The sequence below is a fragment of the Pholcus phalangioides genome, unplaced genomic scaffold, assembly GCF_987345545.1.
Source record: "Pholcus phalangioides strain wild (caught in Gottingen) unplaced genomic scaffold, Ppha-v1.0 ptg000002l_1, whole genome shotgun sequence".
Classification (NCBI taxonomy): Eukaryota; Metazoa; Arthropoda; class Arachnida; order Araneae; family Pholcidae; genus Pholcus; species Pholcus phalangioides.
In genome coordinates this window covers 8,657,699-8,678,683 of record NW_028301595.1, presented here as the reverse complement: position 1 = coordinate 8,678,683, position 20,985 = coordinate 8,657,699, and the positions used below count along the sequence as shown (strand labels likewise).

The 20,985-nt window shown below is 35.5% G+C and overlaps 1 protein-coding gene across 2 annotated transcripts in view; it reads right to left on the bottom strand.

Moving 5' to 3' along the window:
• The window catches only part of dos (daughter of sevenless), a 46,107-nt gene that overhangs the window by 12,606 nt on the left and 12,516 nt on the right, over window positions 1–20,985 (bottom strand). The window contains exons 2-4 of one of the 2 annotated variants that reach the window (XM_089238068.1): window positions 8,518–8,646; window positions 5,452–5,620; window positions 2,008–2,112 (exon numbers count right to left, since the gene is read on the bottom strand). In XM_089238068.1, the coding sequence (XP_089094194.1) occupies window positions 2,008–2,112; window positions 5,452–5,620; window positions 8,518–8,646 (403 nt within the window). The remainder of the gene's footprint in view (window positions 1–2,007; window positions 2,113–5,451; window positions 5,621–8,517; window positions 8,647–20,985) is intronic. The other variant, XM_089238076.1, reaches the window with a different exon arrangement.

Sequence of the window (20,985 nt, the reverse complement as noted above, 5' to 3'; positions counted from 1 at the left end):
CCCCATTTTTCCTTTCTCTCTACTTTTGAAGAAAAAAAAATGTTTTGAATCATTTTTAGATAAATTTTTTATAGATGACCGTTCTAAATCATTTTCCCTAGAAAGAAAAAAAAGTGGCACTGCTCAAAGTGCTATGTTGAAAACTTTGGTTTAGTCGAAAGATTTCTTATTCTTCCATATGGGGGGGGGGGGGTTAAGCGGGTACAAGTCTACATCTTGTGGATTTTTTATTATAAAAATTTAACAAGAGAGATAAAGTTCAGAAAAGTCCACACAATATGCTTCACAAAAGCAGAAAAAAAGGCAAGAAAAATGAAAGCAGTAACTTTATGAAAAATTGAGTACCAAAAAAAAAAGTATACTTTTCTGCCTTGTCAGGTAAGAATCTGCAGCCCAAAGATTTAACCCATTGATGCCGGTTGGTAAGAAAATTCGCCATTCAAACGGAGGGAATGGTTCCACTCAGTTTTTTTTTTCTTTCTAAAAATCAAAGTCGTCTTTAATGGGTTAATAGTAGTCACAAACGCATGCTTTTGTAATTAAAGCCGCCACTCCAACTACACTAAGTTGGATCATCATCATAGGATTGTTCACAGGCTGGATAGATGAATGTTTCATTGCATGTTAAACTTTTTGAGAAAATTGCTTATTTGATAAGAGTTTTCAAATGTTTTTCAAGTGATTTCAAGGCTTTTTTGCAATGCAATCACACTTCTTTTTATGAACTCAACAGGCCTTTGCTATCTTCAGTTTCAGATCTCACTACATTTTAACAGAGAAAACTTGCATCAAAGTTATGTGCATACTTTTCGCCACCCATGTAGTTCTTCTAAATTGCTTATACATAGCAACACACTTTTTCTTACTTTACTACATACCCAGACTCCCCATCTGACATAGATATCAGAGTATTCCCGTAGGTTGGACATGCCTGGAGACCAAGACATTTTATTTTTTTTGCACTAACAGGTAAAGATGAATCATACCGTAATCACTGTCAACGGACAGATGTAAATTTGATCTTAATCATCAATAAAAACATCAAGAATAGATCACATTACACAATCATTGTCTTGAATGTTCTTTGCCCGTTTGTCATGTCGCTTCCACATCTCAAGAGATTCAAACCAATATCCTCTTGCCGAAGTCTTTGCATTCCGAGTCAATGCCCAGTATTGGCTACACATTTAGCAACATACAGTTGAATTCTAACATCATCATATTGCTCAGTAGGGAATGTTCTTCATAATAGCACAAAACTTGGAAGCTTTTATCAACCCACAGAAAAATTGCATACCAACATCACAAAATCACATTCTACTTGGCTTAACAAAAAGTTAGAAAAAACTTTACAATTAGTGGGAAAAATGTTGAAGAGTCCATACAGCCATGGAATTGAGAAGTGATATGATAATTGAGAAATTAAATTGTTTGTTCAGTCCCTGAAATTATTTGAGAAAACAAAATTCTATGGTAATGTATCAGAAAATCAACTGCAGCAAGCTCAAAAATCATATTCGCAACTGCAGTCCCATTCATTTGCTAATATTAAAAATAAATATCTAAAATATGATTTTGACGCAGATAAAGTAGAATTTTTTTACAGTTTATAACCCTATACAGCAAGCAACTGAAATTTCATTAATAATGAGAAGTCTGTTACAACAACAGTTTGTTTCATGATTGCGAGCTCTCGTTATAACAGACTTTTACTGTATATCATCAGATCCTATTTGTAAAAGATAAAATGGATTAGTTCTTCACTCAATGCATCATGTTATGAAGGAGTTAGATAAAGAAGGGGAAAAGCAGTGATGAACATAGTCGCATATGCCCAATCTAAGCGACCAAACAACTTTGAGTGTGCATGAGATCTCATCACTCATGAAATACTGCTAAATATCACAAACAAATAAAACTAATGCAAAAACAAAGTCTTCCCAGTTACACTGCATGAAGGCTCCAATGAATTAAAAATAGTTTTTTGAAAGTTCATCCCATACATACTGTTATTGATAGCTACAGCACTTAACAAGGCTGTACTTGACATAAGTCCTTGTGAAATCATTGATAACGGTAATAACGAACTGTCCTTTTCACTATTAGCCTGTCCTGAAAATGAGAAAGGAACTAACTGTGAGTAGTCGAGAATATATATCATACATTTTTCTTGAAAGTTAGTCCCTCGTTGAACTAAAAAATAAGTTATTCCTATAACTGGCGGTGAATCCTCCAATGCAAGTAATTCATCAGCAATGCTGAGCTTCGTGATAGAAGCAAAATTTGATTTATTTATTTGATTTTTTCAATCAAATTGCCAATATTCAGTGTTATAAAACATACATTTCCACAATCCTTAGCAGTTATTACAAATGGATGAGATACATCAGTATTTCAAGTCTGTAACATGAAATTGAATGAAACATCCACTTATATACTCATTTCAAAATTCCAAGTATTTGGTTCATCCAATTATTTGAAAAATATGATACACATAGAAACATGAAATATGCATTCCAGTCACTCTGTTAACCCTGAATGCTACCAGAAGCTTAAGAAACAAGAATGAACAGAGTGAAAAAGGTCTATGCTCATTTTCTGCAAACTAATGAAATAAAAATTACTTTCCCCCAACATTGTCAAGCGAAATTCTTATGGATATATTGCCGTTTGACAGAATGTGATACCGCTAACATATTTGGGTCACTCTCATAAAATTGGCCTGAATCGCGTGCCTAGCAATTTAGGTTTAACATAGCAGACATAGAACTCTTTTATTTGTCATTTTCTATTTATACTCCTGTCTCTGAGATGTTGTAACTCTATTTATGATTTTTTAATCAACAAATTTTTAGAATTTGCTTGATCAAATTTCTTGAAAAAATGACCTCCTCCTGTCTCTATCCCAGCTCATTTTCATTATAAAGTCCCCAGTCATTATAATTTTTCAAGTTTTAAAACAGTAGCTTCTTATCCAAAGATTATGTCACTCTCCGCTATCCATACAAAGGTTTTAACAGCTGGCTGATGCGAAGATATATTTTGGAAAGAGAGAAAATTTAACTGCCTCTGCGGGGAATCAAACCCATGTCCATTCACTTTCCGGGTGAATGCCCTAAACCACTGGACTAGAGGCAACAAATATCTCAATCTTCCCTTGGAGCTCATGTGCACTGAACAGGACCATACATGGACGGTCGGACCTAACTCAGGCCAAAGCTCACAACTGCTGACAATGCCATCAGGTCCCTGCAGGGGCAGTTGAATTTTCTCTTTCCAAAATATATTTTTGCATTAGACAGCTGTTAAAAACCTTTGTATGGAGAGTGACATCATCTTTGGATAAGTTGTCATCTGGTGGCATTGTCAGCAATTGCGAGCTTTGCCTGAGTTAGGTCCGACCATTCCTGTACGGTCCTGTTCAGTGCACACGAGCTTCAAGGAAAGATTGAGATATTCATTGCCTTTGTAGTCTAGTGGTTCCCCTGAAAAGTGAAAGGACGTGGGTCTGATTCCCAGCAGGGGCAGTTGAATTTTCTCTCTTTCCAAAATATATCTTTGCATCAGCCAGCTGTTAAAAACCTTTGAATAGCTTCTTATCCCAAAGCAAAAATATATTCTAATTTTCAATAAATACATATTTTTAGGACTAGTAAACTTTTGCGTGTGTATTTATTTCTTTTTTTATTAAATATTTTGAAATATTTTTATCAATAGTTTATAGCCAAATGAAAAATTTCCCCAGCTTTTTTTCTCCATTTGTGATACAGTTAGCCCCATTTAATTCTATAATGGATTAACACAGCGGTTCTCAACCGGTGTTCCGCGGAGCCCTTGGGGCTCCTTGTGCACTCTCCAGGGGCTCTGCGGCCGCTCGAGGAAAATAAAAAAAAACAGTGAAATTAAAAAAAATTACAAAGATTTCTAAATAGTAAAAATAAATTAGTAACTTTGATGAATAACTAAGAAATGGGCCTATACGGGGCTCTGCCATAGAATGATTTTACTAAAAAGGGCTCCGTGAGTCAAAACAGGTTGAGAACCGCTGGATTAACAGATACCTCACTTAAACAGATAAAATCCTCTAGCAAAAAAAAATTTCTTATATAGAAACAGTATTGACGTTCCCCCACCTAATATGATCATTTGAAAGACTTTCCCCTGCTTAATTGAATATTACACTTCACACATCATTTGTTAATACACATCAACCACTATACACACGTTTTTATTGAATAAAACATTTGTAATTAATAGAAAATATGTTATTAGGTAAAGATAAATACACTTGAGAGTAGGTACTGGCCTCCAAGTATTCAAGTTGTCTTCAATACGTACACTTAATTATTTTATTTTTGTTCTCTGTTGAGCCAACAGAGGGCACTAACTTTCCTAATGAAAAAGTAAAAATCTTGGCAATTATGATCATTTTAATTAAATATAATTTTCTCTCTCTCTCTCTCATTTCCTTTTTAATGTCTTATTTGTTCAAGAAGCTTTATTAATATTGATCCTCAATCATTTTTCAATAAACAAACTGTACTAACATTGTGAAATGGCAATTTAATTGTTCCCCGCTTGATCAGATATTGTGTGCTGAAATCGTTAATATCTGATCAAGCTGGATCCACTGTACTTGGAACACATGGGTAACCACTGATGTTATAAAACTTGAATCAAAAAAAAATAGTGGTGAAAGCGTTAATAAGAATGTAGGCGTCTCACTTGAACTTTCTTCCAAATCAATTAGAATCGGAAATTACTTCACAAATTGGATTTATTCAGGTGAAAGAAGTGAGTGTTTTTATTAAATGTCTTGTTCTCCTGCCTTCTTTTTGTGTGAGAAATAAATAATTGAGAATTATTTTCACTTTACCACATGTCCAGAGACTTCTACTACATGCATTTTTGAAAAGCACATGTTTTCAACATGCTTACTTTTTAATCTCTGTTGCAAAACATTTAAAAATGTTTTTCTCCTGGCATTAGGTAACCAGAAGAAATGTAATATCATAAATTGGAGGGAAGGATAAAAATTTTTAAAAAAAAATCGGATTTTTTGACTGCAACATCAAGCTGCAGTAATATTAAAAAAAATTTGGTATGAACAAGAAATGTTTTGAGCAAAATTTAGCTTCATGTGCATCACATTTTTTCCCCTGTAAGAAATTTACATATTTTTGTGAAGGCATAACATCGTTGTATATTGTACCACCCTGAATTATTTGTGAAATAAAGTTTTTTTTTTTTCTTTCAAGCCGAGTACAACTCAGGTCTATCGCCATGGGCAATTTACTAACTAGTGAGTTGTGCCGGAAGTGTAAGTATGTGTACCTAACAGTCTGAGTGCGTATCTAGTGCTGTGTATGATTTTTCAGTGCTGCCATCTATATCTCAGAAGTGAAGTGTAATGGCAATATTTGTACAGTTTAAAAAAAGTGATTCTCTCACCATCTTCAACGTGTATTTTCAATCCACACACAGAGCATATGCAGTCAACCCATTTGTTCATGTCGGCTTCTGTTTCAGCGACCAAATAATAAATCCTTTTTGGTGTCCTGATGTCGAACATGTACTGATAATTTGTCTTCTTTCCTTCAAAGGTTAGACCAGCATCCACCTATTTGAAAATGTTGAAAATTTTTATAAATATTTGAATTTATTTCAAAATATGATCTTTTATGAAGATTCCAATTAAATATTTTTTTTAATAAAAAATTTGTATGCACAGTAGATTCTGCTTAACTCTTCAAGTGACATAGTACGTCAGGCCAGAACTTCACATGCCGTCAAGTGGCACCAACTGCATACCTCAATTATTTAATTCATTCCTATATTAATTCACAATCTTCTGCATGTTGGTATCATTCCAAAGAGGAATAATGTGGCTTTATATAATCATAAGTAATATATTATTTTCATTTATATTTCATTGTAAGCGATGAATGTTTGCTGCTTAACATGTGGGGATCTGAGATATTAACATAAAGAGCATGTTTTAGCCTTTTTTGAGCTAAAGTATCCTGTATAATTACAACTTTGAACACTGATTTTGGTGCCATGTTTTTTTTTAACTGACTATATGTGTATTTCATGTGCTGAAAGTGAATATGACATTAGTTTTTGCCTATCAGTTCTTGTTTAAGAGATATAAAAATAGTGTTATTCACATTAACACATTAAATTAGGCTTAGGGTATAGGCATAAAATTAAAAAAAAATCTTTTAATTAATTTTTATCATTTCAATTGATTGAAAAAAAAACACATACACAGCAACATTCCTATAAATCTACAATATCTAGGAATCTCTTCAAAAAAATTTTGTCAAGGGCACGGTATAGTGACAGTCCAGACAAAGTTTGGGAGCATACAGTTTGAGAGAACCCCTGCTATATAATATTATAGAGAAGGCATTATTTTATAAACATTAGAAAATTCAAATTAATTCAATGATTTTTTTAAAAGTTATAATTTTTTATTAAACATCTGTGAAAAAACCGTCAATTTCATTTAAATCTTCTCTGATCAATAAGATGGGATTCATTTAAATCTCTTCCGAACTAGAGGGGTTAATGAAATCATTTATTGGGCTCACTGATTAAAAACCAAACAAAATCAATTGAATTTTATGCATTTTCATGTGGTTTATGAAACCGCTTTAGCTCACTAGGAAAATTTAAATTTTTTCTTCACACACAGGTAGTGCCTCACAATTTCATATTAATCCATTGCCAAACTACTGTGGAATTGCACAGGCAAATATATTCCATATAAGTCTATGGAAAATAGATAAATTCCTTTCAGCCCCCTTACTCTTAATGGGGAAAAGAAGAAAAATAAATTATACATTAATACTTTAATGTTACATGTTTACTTTTACATATGGGGTCATTCAAGTATTACGTCAGCATCGGGGGGGGGGGGTTCCGGATTTGCTGACTTTTGATGACAAGGGGAGGAGGGGGGTTTGAAGATTGCTTACGTCATCAACCACCCTCTTTTTGAAGATATGAAATATTCTAAGCTGCTGACAAAATTTTGCTGACAGGGGGGGGAGTCAAAAAATGGCTGAAAATCAGCTTACGTAATACTTGAATGGCCCCTATAATAAAAATTAGCTACAATAAATGGTCAGGTTTCACAGAAGCATCTGATTCTCCGGAGACAATGTGCTTACAAACCTAGTGTGACAGAGCCTGGGTATCTCTCGATTCCTACCACTATACAGTAAAAGTGTGTTATAATGAAAGCTCACAATTACGGGGAAACTTGTAGTTATAAGGAAGACGACCTAGTTTATTGCAATGATGTCGATGCTCTGTACGTTGCATTGGGGCATCAGTATAATCCCTAGAGTGGAGCTTATTCATCGATTCCTCTAAAACCAGCTTGAAAGCAGTACTTTTGCACAATGGTAACGAAAACCCCTCCATTCCCATCGCTTACGATGTCCAAATGAAAGAGACATATGAAAACATGAAAGTTTTATTACAGATGGTCCAGTATGAAAGACATGGGTGTCTCGCGGTTTCTCCAGTCTCCAGTATGAAAGACATGCCTGGCACCTTTGCAGAGATATGAAAGTCATTGCCTTTGTAGTCAGTCTTCAACTAGGATGTACCAAATTTTGCTATTTCTTGTGCTTGTGGGACAGCAGAGACAGACAAAATCATTATGTAAAAAAACAATGGTCACCAAGAAGACACCTCATTCTGGGAACCAAAAATGTCGTCAATCAGCCCCTGGTGGATTCCCAGAAAGTCTATCTGCCACCTCTACACATTAAACTGGGATTGATGAAAAATTTTGTTAAAGGAATGAATATATAGGAACGGCGATGGTTTTAGCTTTCTAAAAAACATATTTCCAGGAGTCTCAGTGGCATTAAAATCAAAGCAGGCATATTCGTTGTCCTCAAATTTGAGAATTAATAAACGATCCTGAGTTTGATTCCACCCAAAATGAACAAGAAACACCAGGATGGGAGTCATTCTGGGAAAACAGTCCAGAACTTTCTTGGAAATACCAAGATGGACAAATATAAGGGACCTTATGGAGAAATTACTTCAGAACTATAAAGCTCTTGGTTGCAATTATGTCACTGAAGATACATTTACTTCATTCACGTTTACATTTTTCCCCAGAAAACCTAGGTGACATCAGCGATGAGCATGTTGAGCGATTTTAACAAGACATATCCAGTATGGAATCAAGTTATCAAGGCAAGTGGAGCCCAAACATGCTGGCCGATTACTGTTGGACATTAAAAAGAGATATTCCTGCTGCAAAATACAGAAGAAAACCATGTAAAAACACCTTTTGAACTGCCATTAATATTAGAATTTAAGCTATTTTAAGTTGTAAGCAAATGTGAAAAATATACGTTTTAAAACTTTAAACGTGTTACTAAAAAACCATGCCTGACACACAAATTGCAAGCAAGATAGCAACAATGTCAACGTACAAAATAATAACAAATCTATGTGCAAAATCTGTTTAAAAATTACTTTCGTTACCTGCTCACACTGGTCTAAATCAATTTTGCCCTTCAACTTTCGACACGAGTCATCAGTGAAATACTCAAGAATGAACTGACCGGGTAGGTTACCAGAGTGCCGAAGAACAAACCACCTCTGCCTCCATTTCTATAATAATATGTTAAAAAATATAACAATAGAAAATCTCAATGGAAGAAAATATTACAAAAGAAACAATTTCAGTGAAAATAAAACGATAATCATTTCAAAAGTCAAAACAGGAAATAACAATAAGACTCTATTTTACTTTAACACATACAATGCAATTTAAAAAATGATTTGAGAAAATTGTTTTTTTGCTTCAGTTTTCACTAGCAGTCTCTCTAGGATCATAAAAGCTTGAAGAAATTTGAAGAAAACTATATGTCATATGTACGGAAAATGGCGGAGCAAATGACTTCCAAGCAATGTCCAAAGTATCAATTACTTAAATATTACACAGTTCATTTTCTGCACAAATATGTGAATTAATACATTGACTCCAAGAATCAGTGAAACTATTTTTATGATAGTATAATAAATACAAGTATCTGCATTATAAGTGCCATTTAAGTGTGCAACAGTGGCAGTAACAAAATGATTATGAAAATAGTTTACAGTAATTACATTTTAATGTTAATATTACTTAAAATAGTTTTTCCTTGAAAACATTACAACAAAAATGTTTCTTTTTGATATATTTCAATAAATCTAGTGCTACACTCATATCCAGAGCCTGGCCCAATAGTTATTTAAAAATATTTGCCTCTCCCACTGCAAAAAAGCACCAGCAGCATAGGGTGGCTACACACTGGCCCAATGTTCCTCGGAAAATATTTATTTCCAGCCCATTATCTCATGTTGACTGTTGGCGTTCTTCGACCAATGTACAGTCAGACGAATTGGAAGATCAGGAAGGAAGGTGACTCCTTTGACTTGTGGTGAGGGCTGGAAGGTCCTAGTCGTTTTCTTTGGCCATCCTTCCAATACTTTCCCAGCCTCCATCATTTGGCGATTACTGCCGATGGTGAAGTGGCTGCAATACTCATCCATAGCTTAAACCAGTGCTTCTGAAAATGTGTGTCACAGCTCTTAGGGGCATAGTCAACCTCAAGGGTGTCCTGGCAAGCTGGAGAGATTGATTTGTATGCCTATTTGTGCTTTGAAGTGGTTCTTTTATAAGTGAAAATACATATTTTTTTTAACTATTCTGGGAAGCCACAAATGAACCATGAATTGGGAAAGGGAGCCACAGATAGCCAATGTTTGAGAACCCACTGGCTTAAACCAACCACACCCAACCCTGTTCTTTCACATCTATAAATGTGGAGCCTATCTGTGCATTTATGCAAATGTGGTTCATGTTATGCGGTCAAATGCAGTCATCTGCCTCCTAAAGAAAAAAAGAGGAACCACTCTATTACTACTTTATGGCACACCAACTTCAGCCACATCGCCATACAGCAATTTGTTCTGAAGGAGTTGAGTCGTTTATCTTTCTCTCCAGAGGAAGTCTCATGATATACTTCTATTCTAATCTTCGGCAAAGGGGACTTCCAGGGATAGAGCAACTTACCACTACACCATTCCCGCCCAAGACTTGAGAAGCTGGCATTATGATTATTGTTTTGCTTAATGAAATGTAAATGCAGTAAGGTCTATTAACTTCCTCACTGAAGCGAGATTTCTTGGGGAAGGGGGGGGGGGTCCGGTTTTCATTAGTTACAACTCTCTCGAAGTTGAAAACCAGCTTTAGACGGCCAACACTGCCAGTCATGGGATAGGGTCTTCATGGCGCCAAACCACTGCGATATCCACGCGACTGCTTTGCTTCTGATTCTCATTGGAAAGTCAGCGAGCACTTCGGAAACGAAAAAAGAAAAAAAAATCGAGTACCACGAAAAATAATTCTCGGAATTTCCGCGCTTCCCCAGCGTCAAGAATCTGAATCTGTCAACAGGAGGATTGATGAGTAACACCACCTGCGAGACAAAACAGATCGTCCCGCGCGAATCCAACGCAGTACAGAGTAAAAAAAAAAAAAAACACTCCACATGCCCCACGATTTCACAATTTTCTGGAAAATTCTATTCCAAAATACTCACAAGTAGCGGGGTAGACGACAACACATGAATAGACAGAGCCATTCATAAACACAATAAAAAGCTGACGAGGGGAACGAATTATGTCTCGAGTGACATTAATAACACAACCCAGAATTATATTACAAACGTGTATGCGAAAAAAAAAAAAAGAATTTGGCTGGTGAAAAAAATAAAATAAATAAAGGAAAGAACTCATCACCAAGGTCAAAACGATCAGCTGCTGGAAGGGAACACGCACACAAAAATTGCGTCTGAAGTCTGGATAGAGCAAGCATGAGCATCTTCAGTATACCTATAGCCTCTTTCAAATGCTAGATTCTTACAAACACTTTTCTCCCCTATTCATTTATTCGCAGTGTTTTCGGTTTCAGTGAAAACATATTTCATAAAATAAAAAAAGTTCAAAATTCAAAAAAAAAAAGCAAACTTGGTAATAATCAGGGCTGGACAAATTGAAAAAAAGAGGCACCAGAAGAAATTTTCAAGCGCCAAAAAATTTTTTACCCGAAGAAAAGGTGCAAAAGAATATATCTTTTGACTTTTTCAGGACGTAATGACCTCTCTTTGTATTCATACATGACTCTCTTTCATAGGCGCTGGAACCTAGGGGCTGAGGCCTCCAATAAATATTGAAAGAGGGCCGAGCCGCCCCCCCCCCCAATAATTTCTGAAAAAACAATGCAATACGCCTTCCCTCTCCTGCGTACGTGCTCGAGTCCCGTATATACGGGACGACGAGCAAGTTTCAGCCCCCTCAATGTCGACCCCTCTGCCCTCTTTCATGTTGCAAATATGATACTATAAATTCCAAACATTTCGTGCTGCTTTCAGCCTGAAATTTAGTAAGGCGCAAAGGAAATTTTAGGCGCCAATACTAATTTCTTAGTTGCCATGGCGACCTGGCACGTGGGATCTGTTCATTGTCCAGCTCTGGTAATAACCGTAATGTAGCTGAAATTTCCTATGGAAAGGATTAAAAATAATAATAAATTCAACAGATTCCCGTAACTGACAATTCACATATAAATTATTTCAAATTATATTTTTTAAAAAATATCATTTGGCAAATTAGAAATTCAATCAGCATGACAGGATGCTCTGCTATCACGGACGTTCAGTACACCAATTAAAGTGATTTTGATGAATCGTTATACAAGTGTTAATGTTTCGATCAAGCGTCATCTTACGTAATTTTGACGATTTATTTGTTACATTTGAGTATTTCGTGAATAAAACGTGTTCCAGAGGTACCCATGTCCGTAAGGGCAATGGCCGATATCACGGTGAGGCGATGTGGTCTGGGTGCCTCCCGAAAAAAAAGATGAACTGTGAGAACACACAATGCAAAATACGTCTCTGGTAAAAAGAGCTGCCAATAAAAATGAAGGAAACAGACATTGGTCACAATAGCCATTAAAAAAAGAAACATTTGTTTCAATCAACCCAATGGGCGTATGTTAGTGGTATCTTATTAGCTATGATCGTACGTGTGCGGAAAATTCATCGCCAACAACTCACCGAAAGGAAAATTCACCGCCAGGAAAAATCATCAACAAAAAGTAGCATAGTAAGTGAGTGGCTGAGCAATTGAGAGAACTAGTGAGCAATTGATGAAGAGAGCCAGAGAGTGAGTGAGTAAACGGATAAGTAAGTCAGCAAATGAGGGGATAAATGAACGGGTGAGAAAATGAGCGAGTAGGTAAGTGAGCAGGTGGCCAAATGAGCGAGAAAGTTAGCAGCTGAGAGAATGATGAGTAAATGAGCAAAAGAGTGAGTCACCCATACGCTCGCTCTATCACACGGTCACTCACTCAATCATTTACTCATACCGTGTCACTCGTTGCATTATTTGTCCGTGAATTTTCCCAGCGGTGAATTTTCCGTCGATGAATTAAATCGTGATCGTAATATGTTTGAAACTACGAGAAATCCTACTTTCATCTCACTTTGAGAAATTTTGCGCTTCCAGAATCACTCAGATCGATTCAACGTAAAACGCCATCTTCATTCATTTTACTTTAGAAATGATATTTGCCTCAGCCAGAAATTCATAAAAAGCCGGTATAACACTGACTGTTTCCAATGAAAAATTCGCATGATCAGTTTGCTTTGAAGACAAGATGACAAAAGCAGCATAATACGACGAATCGAACTACCTAAATTTTAACGCCAAGTGTACGTTAACTTTTCATCTACTCTGACGGTACTTTAAAGCAGTGGTGCCTAAAAACCGTGGGTCGCGTCAATGAACTAGGGGGATCGCGAGAGATTCTCCAAAATAAAAATTTCCAAATAAGGAATTCATATTTTTATTTAAAAATATATAAAAACTAAAGAATACCTTTATTCAGCTGAACTAATTACCATGTAGGCCCTATCAGACAATGTAATTTTATCAAATTTTACTTGTACAATAATCAATATATCGGCTCCATCATGCCTGAATCACGAATGTGCAATGCCCTTGCAAGAAAGGAACGTGGCACATGACGTTCGAATGGTTACTCTATGGAAATTATTTTCCTAAAATGTTTTGTAACGCACGCGTGTTACATTCGAGTTTCAGGTACAACTTAGATAGCAGAACAAGGTACCCAAACAGCTGATAAAAAAAGAAGGAAAATTTGTACATTCATGCTTCTGGCATGCGACGGACGATGTCTAGTACTTTTACAGGGTGACTTGAAGATAATCCCCCGATTTCAAAATTGTACATTTCTTAAAAATTAAAAACACAGAATATATGTGTTTTTACATTATGATGATGATAAGTGGTATGTGAATATACGGTGAGAAATTTGTCTACGTTTTACGAACAATTTTTTTAATGGTCGATTAGCAAGTGTAGAATCATTTTTAAATTGGATGATTCTTTCTTAACCATCCTATATACGAAAATCAAGGTCCATATACCCCTCGCTGCACTTCCATCTTGCATAAGGGACACTAAGTACATCAAAAAACAAAGTAAATATTTGTATGATATTAAAAAAAAGTGAATATCTTTGGAAGTCAATATCGCTTAACCAAAATCGAAACAATCATTCTGAAAAGGAAGGGCTTTCCGAACAGCAGGTTTACTAGCGAAAAATTGGGATGCACCAGAAAACCGACACATATGGTCAGTTCATGTCGGGGTCGCGGGACATGGGCTTGAAAATGTTTTTGGTAAAAGGGGGGTCGCGCTTCAAAACGTTTGCGCACCACGGCTTTAAAGTACCAGGATAGATAATTAACTTGTTATTTAACTAAAAACAATATATTTGAAAAACAGTGTTTTCCAAATTTTTTGTCTTTAATTGGAATTAAAATGACTAAGCAAATAATTTACATATTTCTTCATTATTGTTATAATTATATTTTTTATTCATATTTATTACCATTTTCTTATTCTGCTTTTCATGATGTGGTAGATAAAGGATTGAATTTGTAAGTAGAAATGGCGTAGGACTAATCCAGGCCTTGAAAAATCAAAGATGCGCCATAGCCAGATTTAACGGCGGGCGCGTGCCCAGGGCCCCGACTTCTAAAGGTCCCCAAAAAACCAAAACTTCACTTTTTTGTAATTTAAGGGGCCCAATATTTTCTTTTCCGCCCGGGGCCTCGACCGACTTTAATCCGCCACTGGCCATAGCGACAAAAAATTATTGTATTGGCGCTTATGATCTTCTAGTGATCACTAAATTAGAGTCCGAGGACAACTTGAATTCTTCGGAAATAATGTGTCTAAAAATATAAATCGGTCATCAAATCTCGGAAAAATCATTTTCTCTCAGAAAAAAAAATATTGGCTGCTAAGAAATTTAAATTGGCGAGGGTTTTAGATTTTTCAAAGCCATAATTAATCAGGATTTTTTTTGGGACGGACCGGGTTTTGAAGAATAAATGAGGAATTTTTCTATTTAAAACTTATCATGTACAGAGGGCGTTAATCAGAGAAAAAGCCGCACACACACAAAAGATTCCTAAAACTATTTAACACAATCATGGTCACTAACTGCCTGTGATATTTTGAACCAGCATCAGTTGCAACTCTGAGAAAAAAGAAATTGGAACATTTGACCTTCTGCAAAACACTATCAAGCATCTGCTTTTTTCTTCGTTAATTAAACTAACACGCAAACCAATTGTAAAGCTACAAAAGAGGAAGGAAGCGGAAATAGCCTCACTCTCATGGGAAGTAGCGGAGGGCAGACCACAAAAGAGAGCAAACGATGGCCACCGAGAATCACAAGTCCAGCTGACAACCATTTATGAAACAAGAACAAATGATTCAAAGCGCAAATATCCTCCACTAATCACTCACAAACGTAATAAAACTTATACATCGTCAAATTCTGAGCAATATTAAACATTTATGGTGAATTCTTAACAAATGCACAACAATATCATCACTGCAGAGCGGATTAGATGCAATTAAAAAATGGCAAAATGTGCACTAAAACACGCTGAAATTTGTCGAGATATACCATGAAACAAATCCATCTAATATCATGTGCCGAAGTATGGCACTAAAAATTAAATGCATACGCAAAAAAATTAAAAAATATATATGCATTTAAAAATTCCGAAATATGCATAAAATAAAGAATATGCCTTTAAAAAAAACTAAATTTTCGAAATTTCTGTAGAACATTCTTACAGTTTTGCTAATAAACGTACCGTTTACCGCATAATTCTATTGATCTTTGTTGTAGAGATATTTAATTTTGAAATAAGGGCTTATTCGCTGATCACCCTGTATAACATACTGGAAAAATATGTGAAATGAAAAAAAAAATATGCGTTTAAAAATGCTGAAGTTTCAGTAAAACTAAAAGATATGAGCAAAAAATGAAGAACACGTGCATTTAGAAATATAAACATATGCATTTAAAAATGCTTACAAATATGCCCTAAAATGAGGAATACTCAATGGTGAAATATTTTCTTTAAAAAATTGAGGGCATTTGATGAAATTCTAAGTATAAAAAGTAAAAAATAATCTAATAATCTTGAAAACATTAGTACGATGTAGAGATGGGACGAATATCCAGCTACTATTCTGCCCTTTTGCCGAATATTCAGTTCGGCCGAATAAGGCTTAGGTATTTTGCCGAATATTCGTGTAAATCTACAGTAACATCAATGCGTACATCACACTAATTGTTAAAAAAAATTATATTAATTGCAATTTTTTCCCCACAAATTAAAAAGTTTACTGATTATATGTATTTTACTGTGTGGAGTATACCGATCCTTTTTCTGCGAAAGCGGTTATGTCAGGATGAATTTCTAGGATAAGGAAAACCTGAAACTGAAAATAGAATCCTACTACAACAATAAGGTGGAAGTAAGCATGAATTACACAAGTCAAGTTCGCTACTGAAGGATGTACCTAGACAAGATTGAGCTATTGAAGAAAAGTGAAAGGGTGGGGGGGCAAAGAACATCTGAAGAGAAAATATAAGTAATAAATTTTATGATGCATTACTAGTTAAGAGTGAATAATGGTTGACATTTTCTTAATTAGATGTAAAACTGTAACAAGATTTAAAAAAAGTTGATTCTGCAAGTAATATTAAAACACCGTTAAATTTGATTGTCATTATCATTTAAATATCTTTCATAATTAAAACTCAAAATCAATCATTTTGAAATTACCAATTCCATTTTTAATTAAAAACACAATTTTTATATATAATTGTGATGAATTTTAAGAAAATTGGGGTTATTCGGTTAAAACATTAGCTAAATATTCACTATTCGTCCCACCCCTAGCACAATGCGATTGATGGAAAAATGCTAAAAATATACACTTATTCTATAATTTTAGTTACTTTATGCATTTTATATGCACTAACTATATGTTGGATATGGTGGACAACAATTAACTATACGTTAGTGCAGTGGTTCTCAACCGGCCGGGTGGTACTGGGATACTTCAAGGGGGCCACGGAAGAAAATTAACTTTCAAACAGGTGGTTTGGATGGCCGCAGAGAGCTGAGAAGAAAAATTAAGGTGTGAAGAAATGCTTTTATATTAGTGACTATACACTTACAGAATCCAACAAAACCACCCACAAAACCAGGGCCGTCTTAGGGCATGGACCCACCCAGGCCTCACCGCCTACATGCCCGGGGGACTCATGTCCATAAGTGATCCCACCTTATGATATTTTGTATAGTACAATTAATTTTGAAAATAACTAGGAAATATGTAGGCTGTTTATTTGCGGCTAAGTATGGGACTACCATAGCATCACTTTGCCTAGGGGGCCCATGATGTTGAGACGGTCCTGAATAGAAATTGGATTAGCGGGGAGCTCAGTAAATTCTAGGCCAGTGGTCTAGAGGCCAATCTTATTTGCAAAATTTTCATTCAGTATAAATTCACTGAAAAAATCAATTCGATACGTATAAAGGATCTTGCTTCTATATGAGGGTCGAAGACTCTGGGTAAGACAGGAGAGCCTCGAGAACAAAAATGCTTCAAAGGGGGCCACGGGCAAAAAAAAAGATTAAGAAACGCTGCGTTAGTGCATATATAATGTAAGCCTGGCATTTGAGATTACTAAAAGATGAGATACACCGGAGTCTTAGGACAGTGAAAGATTTTCGAAATCCATGTAAGCCGTCCACCAGCATGGAAAAAAGTCAACAAGGCCTGGAAAAATAAAATATTTTGGCTGTTTTTCTTTGGAAAAAGTAGGCCTATTCTTAGTTCCAAGAAAATTTGGATAGTACCGGGTTTTTTTCGGCCTTTATCAAGCCTTGCAATATTGCATAATTAAATAAATATTTTTGAACACAAGATACGACACATCTAGTAATGTGCATCATTTACGCATCACATTTTTCAAACTTTTCACGCATTTGAACTGAAAACTACATCACGAAAAAGTTTTCTTTCATTTTTCATTAAAGAAATTGTAACAGCAAATACGTTCACGATGGAGATGGGGCATAGGCGGAGATAGACTTGGAAGTCTGGGGGGGGGGACAAGGTCATTATTGCTGGGGGGGGGCACGATGATGGTGTCAATTCATCTATACATATATTCATTAGATCAGATCAGTCGACTTCACCTTTGATGCTGAGGGACGCCCCCCCCCCCGTATCTCCGCCCATGAGATGGGGCTGTTTGAACACTTCTGTGCTGTGTGAATACTGATACTTGAATTATTGATTTTCCATCAGTTTGGGGTGGACGGGGGAAGGCAGGCTATTCTAAATAATGCAGGGGAAAGGTGGACAACAATTAAAGAGTATGCATGTAATATTTGTTGTTGGCAGCAGGGCAAGTAAAAACGAATTTGAAAAAGTTAACACGTGCGTTCTGAAGTGGCGCAAGACCAGAGGCGGATTTAACAGCCGGAGCACCGGGCGCGTCCGGGGCCCTGACTTTTATTTATATATATATATATATATATATAAAGGACCACGAAAAACCCAAACTTCACACTTTTTTCTAATTTAAAGGGCCCAATATTTTCTTTTGCGCCTGGGGCCTCGACCGACTTTAATCCACCACAGCTCAAGACACTGCCATTATTGATAACATCCGATTTGTAACGTAGAATGTGATTTTGAGATATTAATATGTAATTTTTCTGCAAAGGAATCTTAATTTTTCTATGGATAGAAGATTGACGAAAGCTTTCGCTTTGTGTTATTAAGAACATTCTCTGCCGAACAATATGGTGACGTTAGAATTTAACTGTATCGGAGGGTGTTGAGATCTGTGAACACTTTAGAAAAACACTACACTGAGCGGCTAAGAGTACATGCACATAATAGTGATGTTTTCTCTGTTAAAATGAAGTGTTATCTGGAAATAACGAAAACAAAGGTCAGTCGAGCCCATGAAAGAAAGAAATAGTGATTCTACTGAAAAGACTGAAATATCACAGGAACGAAAACTCTCAAAACTCCATTAGAAAACTTATTTTCTTAACAAGTTTGACATGCGATGGGGAATCCTTTTTTCTAAAGCATGTGAACAATCCTACAATGAGGATAAGACAGCGTGGAATATGTAAGGAATGCTTTAGTGACGAGGTTACGAGAGCATTCGTTTAAAAACTATGTACGGTTAAATCTAGAGTGCGTACTCTTTCCCGCCTTGTCGTGTAAGAGTATGCATTCGCATTTTTTAAACTCATTTGTATATATAGTTAGACCGCCACTTTCATTTCTCACCTTTACTCCTGATTTAACAAACTATATTTTGTAAATTTTTTTGAGACTTTGTCTTCAAGTTTCGTTTTTATCGGCGAAAATCCACTAGGTGCGTACTCTTACCTACCTCGCCCGCTATATTGTTGCTGCCGTTGAATTCATTCAAAAGCTACCAATTAAAAAAGGTTTTCTTGGAGGAAGGATAAAAATGAAACACTATGCACACACAGAGAGACACGTGAAGCAAAACCAATAACATCCATAACAAAAAAAAACAGAAATAGTCATGAGAGAAAAATGCGGTGTCGGTACAAGGTCGTTCGAGCCACCACATAACGTCATCTATTGCTCAGTCATCCATTCCGATAAATGAAAGTGGTGTTTTGGACCGAAAAGTGCAAATAAATAAAGACACAAAGTTTTCGACGAACAGCAAACATTTCATTTCAACTACCATGATTGACAAACAGGCATCGCGAATAGAGAAGAAGGGATGGTTGACTCTTTAAATATAACTAGAGTCCGGATTATATGCAAATGCATATGTGCACATGCGTGTGCATATTTTGGCTTTTTATGGAAGTAAGGCATATAAATGCGTGAAATTAAAAAGTTTTCAGAATAAGTGCATATTTTTTAAATTCTATTCACTTTTTTATAATTTTTCAAATAAATATTGCTCATAATATATTCCTGACATTTCTTTTTCCGGAGGTGGGATTTAGTGAATTAATAGAGATGTCTCTAGTGCGGTATTTTCCAAACATTCACCGTTTTATTGAAACGCTATTTCTAGAGATATGCCAAAAGTGTTCAATATTTTTTTTTTTAGAAATAGTTTCGAAATTCTTTTGTTATTGGTATTTCGTTACTGAGCAGCTACAACCAATTAGAAATTAAAAATGCGTAAATAAAATATGTGTAAAAGTTATTTGCTTATGCACTATAGGCTGTACATATGGGGGGGGGATATTTTTTTGCAAATGAATATGCACTATAAGAAATAGAAAATATGCATTTCGAAAGCATCTTTTTTTCGCATGGTGATTTTTTCAATGCACATTTTCTCATTTTTGATACATATTTCAGAACTTTATCTCAAGTTTTGGATTTTTTATGCATATTTTTGGGTTTTTAATACATATTTTGGCATTCTTAAGTGCCTATTTGCATATTTTTAGAGCATATTTTGCCATTTTTAGGTGCATATAATCCGGGCTCTAATAATAATAACTGATTTTTTTTCACATTGATTTAACCTTTTTTTTGGAAAAAATAGAACGAAACAGCGTTTACTATGTTAATAATCCCAGAGCTTGACAAGGTCTAGGAACCCAATGGTCATGGCGACTAAAAAAATTGGCATATGAAATTTCTATGAGTAATAATCAAATTGCAGTCTGAAAACACAAATTTTTCGGAAATTTTTTTAGCCTGTCTGCTAATACGGCAAGGCGTTCTTAATATATATATGTCTCAGATAAGTCAAAAACATTATTTTGGACTGTTATTCTCGGGGAAGTGGGGGGGGGGGCATGAGCATGGATCCTATGAAATTCTTGATTTGACAAACCTTGCAATAATCTGCTAACACATTCGACATTAATGAGGAATAAAGAAAAATAATATCAACACAACCAATAGTCAAGTAAAAGCGGCAGTTTAAATATATCTAGGATCTAAATATTTGTACTGGTTTCGATGTGAACAACCCCGCAAACTTTACCCAATGAACCAACGACAGATGAAAAATAAAACGCCCACACTAAAATTCCAAGAGCGCTTTGCCTAAACATCAGAAGCTGCCAAGAGAAAGAAAACAAAACAAAACGGTCAATCAACTAACTTTTCAGAGAAATCTGCAGGCGGTAGCATTCATTAGAAATGGGTAAATGCCAGATATGCAAATGTCAAAGTTTTAGTACAGAGGAAGGGAAAATATCGGTAAATAATTCTATGGAAACGCAATAAAAGTCATGCAACGAATTGCGTTAATGAACACTTAGGGGAAAAAGGAAAAGTTTAACGTGTTTGTATTTTTCATATATAAAACTACATTTTTACACACAGAGAATTTTAATTCATTGATTCCCAAACTGTGCTCCGCGACGCTCTGATCAGCTACTGGATGGGGGAGGGGTTGCTATAAAACAAGCCCCACTCATTCACTAATTCAACTGCACAAATTTTTTACCACAAAAT